This window comes from Lampris incognitus, chromosome 5 (assembly GCF_029633865.1).
Source record: "Lampris incognitus isolate fLamInc1 chromosome 5, fLamInc1.hap2, whole genome shotgun sequence".
NCBI lineage: Eukaryota > Metazoa > Chordata > Actinopteri > Lampriformes > Lampridae > Lampris > Lampris incognitus.
In genome coordinates, this window is record NC_079215.1 from 32,971,655 (window position 1) to 32,983,890 (window position 12,236).

At 42.6% G+C, this 12,236-nt stretch overlaps 1 protein-coding gene across 1 annotated transcript; it reads right to left on the bottom strand.

The window, feature by feature from the left end:
• Positions 1-1,032: 1,032 nt before the first annotated feature.
• On the bottom strand, positions 1,033-8,125 carry ufsp2 (ufm1-specific peptidase 2). The gene is made up of 12 exons (XM_056280827.1): positions 8,061-8,125; positions 7,539-7,629; positions 5,157-5,340; positions 5,006-5,072; positions 3,665-3,819; positions 3,108-3,300; positions 2,719-2,865; positions 2,417-2,581; positions 2,210-2,334; positions 2,033-2,109; positions 1,504-1,628; positions 1,033-1,404 (listed from the first exon to the last, which is right to left on the bottom strand). Exons 1-12 carry the CDS (start codon positions 8,061-8,063, stop codon positions 1,318-1,320), a joined length of 1,419 nt encoding a protein of 472 aa, XP_056136802.1. The 5' UTR covers positions 8,064-8,125; the 3' UTR covers positions 1,033-1,317.
• Between the last annotated feature and the right edge of the window lie 4,111 nt (positions 8,126-12,236).

Consider the following 12,236-nt stretch of genomic DNA (forward strand, 5'->3'; position numbering starts at 1 on the left):
CACGCTTCCAGAAGCAGCTCCCACAAGTTGGATTGGTTGGATGGGCACTTCTTTGAGCAGATTGAGTTTCTGGAGCATCACATTTGTGGGGTCAATTAAACGCTCAAAATGGCCAGAAAAAGAGAACTTTCATCTGAAACTCGACAGTCTATTCTTGTTCTTAGAAATGAAGGCTATTCCATGCGAGAAATTGCTAAGAAATTGAAGATTTCCTACACCGGTGTGTACTACTCCCTTCAGAGGACAGCACAAACAGGCTCTAACCAGAGTAGAAAAAGAAGTGGGAGGCCGCGTTGCACAACTGAGCAAGAAGATAAGTACATTAGAGTCTCTAGTTTGAGAAACAGACGCCTCACAGGTCCCCAACTGGCATCTTCATTAAATAGTACCTGTTAGAGCCTGTTTGTGCTGTCCTCTGAAGGGAGTAGTACACACCGGTGTAGGAAATCTTCAATTTCTTAGCAATTTCTCGCATGGAATAGCCTTCATTTCTAAGAACAAGAATAGACTGTCGAGTTTCAGATGAAAGTTCTCTTTTTCTGGCCATTTTGAGCGTTTAATTGACCCCACAAATGTGATGCTCCAGAAACTCAATCTGCTCAAAGAAGTGCCCATCCAACCAATCCAACTTGTGGGAGCTGCTTCTGGAAGCGTGGGGTGCAATTTCTCCAGATTACCTCAACAAATTAACAGCTAGAATGCCAAAGGTCTGCAATGCTGTAATTGCTGCAAATGGAGGATTCTTTGACGAAAGCAAAGTTTGATGTAAAAAAAATCTTATTTCAAATACAAATCATTATTTCTAACCTTGTCAATGTCTTGACTCTATTTTCTATTCATTTCACAACATATGGTGGTGAATAAGTGTGACTTTTCATGGAAAACACAAAATTGTTTGGGTGATCCCAAACTTTTGAACGGTAGTGTATATATATATATATATATATATATATATATATATATATATACACACACACACACACACACACACACGATATACATCTATATATACATATACATCTTCTTATTTATTTGTGTCAGTGAAAGTTCCACCATTCTCTTTGAAGTGACTCATTAATCTGATTTTTTTGAACCCCCCCCCCCAAAAAAAGTGCATCATTAGAACCTACCTAGGTTAGAATAATTTGAATATTAGATCAACACCGGTAATTATTTAAACTCGTTCAGCTCAGTACACTAGAGTGGGTGTAAAATCATTGAGTTATGGTATAATTGCCAGAAACAGAATGGCATCAAACATCTGCTTTAAGAATGATGACAAGTTTGGAGATGTCCGCATGAAAGATGATTTTGAACTCAGATGGTTTTTGGCCTCTGAGGCAGACAGAGATTGTAGTAGGCAGTCTGATCCCAGAAATCAGGTCCTTTCCAGCCACACCAACCCTGGGAAAGATAACATATAACCAAAGTCAGCCGAGTTTGTGAAAACTGTGTACAAAGACAAACGTAGCTGATGCAGACGCTTATAAACAACTATGGTACCTTGTCTATGATGACTTGTAAGTCCTCCGCTCCTGTGTAATGTGGATCTAGGATGAGATAGCGGATCTGCCCTGTGGTCTCACTCCATGCCACACCCAGGATGGTGTGAGCCAAAACTCCTCCTCCTGAAAAGGACAAAACAGTGATGTGGAAACGAGCTTCTAGTAATATATTTTGAAGGGTGGCATCAGGATTCAAAATAAGTCTTTTGCTACAAAGTTGGAGGGATTTAAATTTGGTTTAAAGAGAATTGGTTTAGTTAGCTGACTTGTATCACAACTGTAAACAAATGCTGATGGACAACAACTTTTTGGATGTCTTTAGTTTCATTTTACAAGTAATCTAAAGTCAGCTTTGTTATTCACTTATGAGATCTATTCTAATACAACTTTACGTGTCCATGCACTGTTTGTGTGCTGATATTTTGGAAACATGGTATGATGGAAACATTGTGAAAACAAAAATTAATACAGTATCTTTGTTAGTGTAAGCTGATAAGCCCAGTTAAATAGTTTGAAATTAAGCTCACCTATCATGACAGGTGTTCCTTCAGTAAGGAAATGGGTGGCCAGTTCTCTGCCTTTAGACGCTATCTCTGATCCCTGACTAAAAAAAAAAAAAAAAAAAAAAAACACATCCTTGACAAATTCACATCACGTTTATGCACATAAGGAGACATCTTCATGTGCATGAGCACACAACACACCTCACGAACATGATCTTCGAAGTGACCCCGAGCAGGTGATCCAGAACCGCCTGAACCTCAATGGAGCCAATCCACTGGCGGGAGCCCACAAATGTTGCTTGTTTGTCTCCGATGTCAACTAAAGCCTGAATGGAAACAATTCAAATGAAACAAAAGACTTCTGCAAACCTTTAGCAACATTTGACATCAACGTATACTTCATGCAACCTGCTGGATTTCCTTGTGAGTAGGAATGGTCCGCTCTATGTAGCCTTGCTGCCGGAACCAGGAGCAGATGGTCTGGAGGGAGCGATAAGCACAGCCCCAGCCATTGTCCTCCATGCGGTCCTGCATGTAGTGGTGGTAGCTGTAGATCCCCTGGACCAAGTACAACTACAAAACAGAGATGACGATTCAAGCATATTGTTCTTTGCTGAGCCATTTAGCATTACCAATTTTAGAATGATTTTATGCCATACAACTGGTCTGACTTTGACTTGGTCATTGCTACAAAAATTATATAGTTCAACCTTTCCATCTTCCAGGGTGGGATGTGTGAGAATCAGATGAGGATTCCGGAGGTAGCCGTCTTTGTAAACCTCATCGGGAAAGTGGTAAGCATTGGTTCTTCTGAAATAGGGTCTGTCTTCTGGTAGCTCAAATCGATGATGCAACTCCTATTTAGACAGGCTGTTTTAGTTGCCATATCAAAAAAAAAAAACTCTACAAACACATTAAATGCAAAGCAACATTGTTTACTACGAGACTGATATGAAACAATTTGGCATCATTTTGGAGTCGACATTTTGTCGAGTGCCAAAAAAAAAAAATTCAGCGGAAAAAAACCCCCACTAAGAAACTAAATGTGGGGGATAATCGTTTTGCATTAATTTTGATAAGGCAGCACTGGGGTTCTTACCCTTCGGTGTGTCTCCAGTTGGCTGTCAGGTACTTCTGCTGGGAAAACCACAGTCTTGAGTCCCTTGGGCTCTGGAAGGAGGAAGTGGAGCGGTTGGGGCACTGGAACAGCTGCTCCCGTCATGTACTGCAATGTCACTCTCTCCATCTCATACAGCTGGCCTTCTAGCTCCTCTAATAGACGTTCACAGGCACTGCAACAGCATAACCAAACTAAACCACTTCTCTAAGCATTACGATTTGCACAGCTGTCCAGCTAATTTAGAGTCCTCTATTATTTGTCTTACTATTGGTGATCGACCTGTTGCACACTTGCACTAATTCCACTACACATAACATGCAATCTTGGCTATGATATATGATTACCATTTAATACATAAAGCAGATCTGTTCAGTCTGATGCCCTTTTTCAAAACATAACTGGTACAGAGCTAGTTTGTGCGAATTAGTGAAATACTTGGTGTAATAGATTTTAATAATGAGTTCACTTCTTCAAGTTATGAGATTTCAAAGTTTGATTAAGAAATTATAATGAGATTCCATTTAAGTTAAACATACTTGCTCATCGTCTCGTTGCAAGTCATACGGACAACACAATCCATGGGCAGAGTAATGCACAGCAGGTGATGTTTCTCCACTGTTTTGCTGAAGGTGGGGGCTGGTAAGGGGCCCGGTTTTGTCACCTCCATCATCAGACAAAGGTTTATAATGCTCTGAGACAAATGTGCATGTATTCACATGGGCACACACGCACATAAAAAAATAAGTTTTATGAGATAAAAGTTTTATAGGTTCAACAAACAAAGTTTTTTCCAAAAATAAAAACATCTTCCAAAAATAGTGTGGGCCATTTAAGAGACATTTTGAAACAGTGATAATTTTAAACAAATATTAGCAAAGACTGTAAAGAGCCAACAGGATGATACACCGATCAGCCAAAACATTAAAACCACTGACAGGTAAGTGAATAACATTATCTCATTACAATGGCACCTGTCAAGGGGAGGGATATATTAGGCAGCAAATGAACAGTCAGTTCTTGAAGTTGATATGTTGGAAGCAGGAAAAATGGGCAAGCGTAAGGATCTGAGCGACTTTGACAAGGACCAAATTGTGATGGCTTGACGACTGGGTCAGAGCATCTCCAAAACGGCAGGTCTTGTGGGGTGTTCCCGGTATTCAGTGGTTGGTACCTACCAAAAGTGGTCCAAGTAATGACAACTGGTAAACCAGTGACAGGGCCATGGGTGCCCAAGACTCACTGATGCACGTGGGGAGCAAAGGATAGCCCATCTGGTCCGATCCCACAGAAGAGCCACTGTAGCTCAAATTGCTGAAAAAGTTAATGCTGGCTATGATAGACAGGTGTAAGAACACACAGTGCATTGCAGCTTGCTGTGCATGGGGCAATGTAGCCACAGACCTCTGTCCACCGCCGAAAGCACGTACAATAGCCATGTGAGCGTCAGGACTGGACCATGGAGCAGTGGAAGAAGGCGTCCTGATCTGATGAATCACAATTCTTTTACATCATGTGGATGGCTGGGTGTGTGTGCATCGTTTATCTGGGGAAGTGATGGCACCAGGATGCACTACAAGAAGAAAACAAGCTGGCGGAGGCAGTGTGATGCTCTTGGTCATGTTCTGCTGGGAAACCTTGGGTCCTGGCACTCGTGTGGATGTTATTTTGACACGTGCTACCTACCTGCCTCTTTCAGCAGGATAATGCACCCTGCAAAAATTGTTCAGGGATGGTTTGAGGGACATGAGAAAGAGTTCAAGGTGTTGCCTACACAAAATTAGGCAGGTGGTTTTAATGTTTTGGCTGATCAGCTTACATCAGTTGTAATCTCTGCCTCCCCACCCTAACCACCTTCAGAGAGGAAACAATGAACTCACTGCTGTTGACATCTTTTTACCCTTCTTTTTCGTTGATTTTCTGCTAGCAATCTCTAGTTCATCTGTCCTGAAAAAGTAAAAAGACTTGTGAAAGCATTCAGTTGTAGAACAGTAGAACACGACTCAAAAAAACACTTTCGATGAAACTTACTTTACCCACTGAAAGATATCTTCACACAGTGTATTTGGAGTAATTTCTTCAGGCGTTACATTAAAACCTTTGTTTGGCCAAATTATAACAGGACTTTCACGGACTGTGAAAACAAGGGACTCCGACTTCACGTTAGAGTGCAGGTTCTCAAATGTTCTTGAAATCACTCTGTGCATGAGCGACACTGAAAGAAGAAAAATATATTAACTCCCTCTAATAGTGATAACAAGAATATGCTGACTCTGCGATTGAGATCTATATCTGGAGTAAAAAAAAAGCTAAAACTCTAAAGTTATAACTCATTTATGAGCGACCACTTTCCTTTTTGATCTAACATATTTACATATTACACAATGAAGACATCCGACCTCTTACTTATGCTGAGAAGAAGTGGTGTTTTTTACTTACTTCTAAAGGCATACACTACCGTTCAAAAGTTTGGGATCACCCAAACAATTTTGTGTTTTCCATGAAAAGTCACACTTATTCACCACCATATGTTGTGAAATGAATAGAAAATAGAGTCAAGACATTGACAAGGTTAGAAATAATGATTTGTATTTGAAATAAGATTTTTTTTACATCAAACTTTGCTTTCGTCAAAGAATCCTCCATTTGCAGCAATTACAGCATTGCAGACCTTTGGCATTCTAGCTGTTAATTTGTTGAGGTAATCTGGAGAAATTGCACCCCACGCTTCCAGAAGCAGCTCCCACAAGTTGGATTGGTTGGATGGGCACTTCTTTGAGCAGATTGAGTTTCTGGAGCATCACATTTGTGGGGTCAATTAAACGCTCAAAATGGCCAGAAAAAGAGAACTTTCATCTGAAACTCGACAGTCTATTCTTGTTCTTAGAAATGAAGGCTATTCCATGCGAGAAATTGCTAAGAAATTGAAGATTTCCTACACCGGTGTGTACTACTCCCTTCAGAGGACAGCACAAACAGGCTCTAACCAGAGTAGAAAAAGAAGTGGGAGGCCGCGTTGCACAACTGAGCAAGAAGATAAGTACATTAGAGTCTCTAGTTTGAGAAACAGACGCCTCACAGGTCCCCAACTGGCATCTTCATTAAATAGTACCTGTTAGAGCCTGTTTGTGCTGTCCTCTGAAGGGAGTAGTACACACCGGTGTAGGAAATCTTCAATTTCTTAGCAATTTCTCGCATGGAATAGCCTTCATTTCTAAGAACAAGAATAGACTGTCGAGTTTCAGATGAAAGTTCTCTTTTTCTGGCCATTTTGAGCGTTTAATTGACCCCACAAATGTGATGCTCCAGAAACTCAATCTGCTCAATGAAGTGCCCATCCAACCAATCCAACTTGTGGGAGCTGCTTCTGGAAGCGTGGGGTGCAATTTCTCCAGATTACCTCAACAAATTAACAGCTAGAATGCCAAAGGTCTGCAATGCTGTAATTGCTGCAAATGGAGGATTCTTTGACGAAAGCAAAGTTTGATGTAAAAAAAATCTTATTTCAAATACAAATCATTATTTCTAACCTTGTCAATGTCTTGACTCTATTTTCTATTCATTTCACAACATATGGTGGTGAATAAGTGTGACTTTTCATGGAAAACACGAAATTGTTTGGGTGATCCCAAACTTTTGAACGGTAGTGTACATGCTTCTGAGTAAAGTTGGTTTGCTTTACACTGTTGTTCTCCTGTATCGGTTTGTTAATTTATCATTTTCCTCCATCTCCATGTCCAACCTCATGGTGGTGTCTTTTGTATTTTTGAGTGTTATTTTTCACAAGCTGCTGGTGATACACCAGCACTGACAGTATTGAATAACTGGCCTAACAATCTTGGTTTAATATTACACTTGAATAGCACATTTTTCTTTGGTAGTTTCACCAAAATATAATACTGAGAGCTTCCATGTGAAAATCAAAGCATAAAGATATAATTCAGTGCCTTTTTAAATCTGGGAACTTAGGGTGCTGAAATTAAGAACAAATTAGCTGTACATGCATCTTTATTTCTAGTGCTACAAAAGTCTTGTACGCTTGATTGAATGAATCAGTAGGCGTGACGCGGGTGATGGCAACATAACAGTCTTACTGTTATCAACCAAAAATACTGTTTTAATTTGGTAGAAAAAATTATTGGTGGTGTGAACGTAATTTTTCGGTGGTCAAACTGGCTTTTTTAAGTTTCTTTTTAAAGAGACTAGTTACTAGTTTGTGTTTAAATGTGACTTCTGAGACTGGAATTGAGACTAAAAGGAAAGTTGAACTGTTATCTAAACAGTATTTCATTGGTATTTGTAAAATTAAGTATTGACCGTTAGACTACTACTTTCTTATGAACATCACTATTGTGTATTCAAAAGTTTCGAGCACTTAAAATAAGGAAAGGCAAAAATCATGCATGAACACACCATCTGTACTGTCCAGTTTACATCTGAATTCCAGTGGACCTCTCACACGGAGGAGGGTCGCAGTGTCAGGGGGATTGGAGTCAGCAAGAACCTGAAACAAACCACAACAATGTCAGTACCTGAAGAAACCCCTGTCTAGGTTGGCTTTACAACGAATTTAGCTTCATGGCCATTTGGTGGCAAGTCTTAATATTAGTTTTGTTCAGGTGGGGCTCTAAAGAGCATTACATCGATATACTTGACATGCATGACATGCACCCTTGGCTAGGATAGGATTACTATCATTGTTGACTCTCCTGCAAGCCGCTAAGGAAAAAGCGTCTGCTAAATAAATCAATGTAAATATAAGTCTCATTCGCCAAAACCAACAAGCGTTGACAGCTCATCCTGCCTAACAAACTTCGAAATAGCCCATTATTATTCATAATCATGTCAAGCTCAACCTATGTACCTAAACAACAAAAGAGAAAAATCTTTAACCACCAACAAACAAATCTTCATTCAGTTTAGCAATAAACTCACCATTGTGGAAACAAAAACTTTAAGACAGCAAGCAAGCAACCCGCTATCTTGAAACCACAGCGGAGGCTGACATGTCTTAAAAAGCGTATTTACAACGTGTCCTTTTTCTCTGGACGCTATTGGATCAAAATAGCCCCGCCCACTTCCTACTTGTGATGCGTTCAAGACAACTGGCAAGTTTTCAGTTGTACAATTTGGAAAGTGGCGTGTGTGTGTGTGTGTGTGTGTGTATGCGCGCGCATATTGTGCTACACAATATGCTTTTCTCATTGTGCAAAAACTGAATTATCAAGCAGAGCACCTGTGGGGAAAAAATCACCATGAGCGAGAGAATATGGATAATGAATAAGGCATTTGACATTTGGAAAGTGCACATTTTTTCTGCATTTGTGTGTGTTTCATTGTTTTTTGCTTTTTTTAAATAATGGGAAAGATTCAACCGCTCTAAGACAAAAAAAATTAAGATCTGTCACAGTTGGTAATCTCACAACTTTGTTTAATTCGTGAAACAGCCATAAGGCTTTGAAAGGAGGATTTAACCTTTTTTTTCTGAGCCGACAACTTACCTGCTATAACTATACCCAAATCAAAACAAATCAATTAGGATCATTGAAATTAAAAATAATTCCCAGATCCACATAAGAATATAGACTGGTTCAGTAGGCTACGATCAAATTCTCAACCAATTATGTCCAATCTGAAGCAATCACATCATCAAATAATGACATGGACAATTCATAAGCATGATACATTGTCAATATTTTTAAAGAACGCGACGAAATCTGTTAAGCTGGTTAAAAAACAAGTAAAAGGCACAAAAGCAACATTTAATGACAGAATATGCTTCATAAGCATTCAAAAGCATTAAAGTTCAGCTATTCATTCATCTTCAGCCGCTTCTCCGAGGTCGGGTCGCGGTGGCAGCAAGCTAAGTAGGGCACTCCAGACGTCCATCTCCCCAGCAACGCCCTCTAGCTCCTCCTGGGGGGTCCCAAGGCGTTCCCAAGCCAGATTGGACATGTAGTCCCTCCAACGAGTTCTGGGTCTACCCCGGGGTCTTCTCCCAGTTGGCCGTGCCCGGAAAACCTCCAAAGGAAGGCGCCCAGGAGGCATCCTAATCAGATGCCCGAACCACCTCAACTGGCCGGATGTCCGAGCTCCTCACCCTATCTCTTTGGCTGAGCCCAGACACCCTACGGAGGAAACTCATTTCAGCCGCTTGTATCCACGATCTCACCCTTTCTGTCACAATACCCGAAGTTCATGCAACCCGATGTGGAGGATGGGGCCATGGTGCTGGAGGACGCAATGCCAGACATGCAAGGCCCAGGTAACGAGAAAGACTTTTCAGTCAAAGGATGCCCAGTCGACAATTTGAATCATCTGTTGAAGACCCGTCAGACTGAGATTGTTGAGATTCTATTTGCAATTACCCATGTCTTTAGTGAGCAACACTTTTCAAACTTGCACAGGCTGGAGCCCTTATGCCACTGGGACTGAGAGTGAAGAGCTTTTTAGTCTTCGTCTTACAGAGGTGTCAGAGGAGGGCAGGGAGACCACACAGGTGAAGACATTGGAATATACTGCTATATAACCTATATACTATATTCAATATATTGAGGCAAATTCGGGGGGCAGCTCGGGAATCGCCGCAGCGCGAACCCGGGTTTCCCGCACCACAGGCGACAACGTTAATCAGGTCCGACCCGTTAGCCAAGGGCTAGCGAGCCTATTTATCCGTGATCGTTACATTTCCCCCATTCTTTGGGAAGGGCGTCCTTGGCCGGACCTTCACAGCCGGGGCGCGAACTCGTGTATTCCGTACCGCGGGCGACTACGTTAACCAGCCGACTAAAGGGTCCGACCCATTAGCCAAGGGCTAGCGCGTCTATTTATCTGTGCACGTTACACTACCCCCGTCCTTCGGGCGCGCTTCAGCATACCAGCTCCCTCACGCCTCTGGGCGCACGCGCTTCCGACGGCCTCACCATTCCACTTCTGACACCAATGTAGCGATTAGGGAGGCAGCCCGGGAACCGCCACAGCCGGGATGCGAACCCGTATCTCCTGCACCGCGGGCGACAACGTTAACCAGTTGTCGCCCTTGGCTAAAGGGTCCGACTCATTAGCCGAGGGCTAGCGCGTCTATTTATCCGTGCACGTTACCACGTCCTTCGGGAAACGCTTCCGATGACCTCACGGTCCTTCACGATCTCACCATCCCACTTCTGACACCAATGTAGCAAATTCACGGAGCAGCTCGGGAACCGCCGCAGCCGGGACGCGAACCTGGGCCTCCGCACCACGGGTGACAACGTTAACCAGTCGACTAAAGGCTCCGACCTGTTAGCCAGGGGCTAGCGAGCCTATTTATCCGTGATCGTTACATTATTATACTACTGTGACCGAGGGTTTGTAGATGTCGCCTATACTGTATGAAACTATAAAATAACAAATACGGAGATTCCACTTTCACACGAGGACCACTTTATTTGGATTCTTCCCCCAACAGAACACCACAGCAACAACACTGCGTACAGCACTTCCGCTCTCTCTTTAGCCTTCAAAATAAGAGCTCAAGGCATATACTGTGGCAACAGCTTATAACAGGAACATAAAATCACTAACAGGCTAAGTCCAGAAAAATAGGTTACATACCTCCCCTCCTACAAAAAGAAACGTCCTCGTTTCAAAACAGTAACACTATAAGTGCAAAAAAACACAGGCTTATCCAAAACATTATCAACCTGTCCTCCTAAATATACATATATAAAGCAGAAAACACACCCTGCAACCAAAAAAAGTGTATATCAATCTGCAAACCCCAGACAGGAACCCAACACCATAAAACAAAATCTTAACAATAACATTATGCATGTTATCCCTCACGTCACTGCACAGTCTCAATAAAGTATGCCACACTATGCCCCACGTACACCGGAAAGTTCTGATACACCATAGCATCCAGACATACTATATACACATGAGAAGAAAAAAAATGTACCATCACAGTAAAAAAACATGTCAAGTGACCCCGACAAACATTCAACAGAAATTCCAACAGTCATATTGACTTGTCTGTGATGTTTCTTGTTTTTTGTTTTTCAAACAGCTAACCAAATGTGACAAAGTCCTTGAAACGAAGTGGTTTTCTCACAATCCTCCCAGAACGAGCAACAGTCTGTAGTGGCTCACTGGTGCCTGTAATCCGAACAGTCCCTGTGTCACCAGAGGCCAGCGGCTCCTCAGACACAAAGTCCCTCTCTGGCGACCTCTCGTCCAGCAGCGAGGGAGCATGAAGAGGAGAAGCCGGCAGGCTATCTGAAAAACCAGCAGCCACCAGTAGTGTGTATGGTCTCAGTCTATCATAATGGACGACCTGCCCCTGTCCATCAAAGTCCAAAGGGCTGCCAATATGATAGGTGAGTCCAGGTTTACCCTCAGAGCCCAACACAGACAGGACCCTGTAGGGCCCCTTCCAGTGGGGAGCAAGTTTCATACGGTCCTCTGTCAGATTATGCAGCCATACCAGATCCCCTTCTGCATACGGCTGGTGACGGACCGTTCCATCATAGTACAACTTCTGCTTCTCGTGAGCGTCAGCGCCACCCTGCCTGGCACCAGCAAAAGCAGTCTCCAGCCTCTCTGCCAGAGAGGCCACAAAGTCAGCATGAGAAAGAGGTAAGTCCGAACGCACCAACAGAGATGGCACCAACACATCCACGGGAACACGAGCCTCCCGTCCGTGAGTTAGATAATACGGAGTGTAGTTGGTGCAGGCATGAACAGATGTGTTATAGGCGAAAGCCACCTGTTTCAGATAATCGTCCCACTCACCACCACAGGCGAGCAATGATTTGGCCAGCTGGTCAATGAGAGTGCGATTAAAGCGTTCAACCATTCCGTCCGACTTGGGATTATAAGGTGTAGTGCGTGTTTTCTTAATTCCCAGGAGCTGACACAGTCTTTGAACAATCTCAGCTTCAAATTGCCGGCCCTGATCACTGTGGACCACTTCAGGAATGCCATGCACCAGCACATAGTCTTCAAACAAACACTGTGCTACTGACTGGGCCATTTGGTTAGGGAGAGCATACAGATTCACATACTTGGTAAAGTAGTCTTCCACTACTAACACATACCTGTTTCCCTTAGAAGTCACTGGCAGTTTAAGGA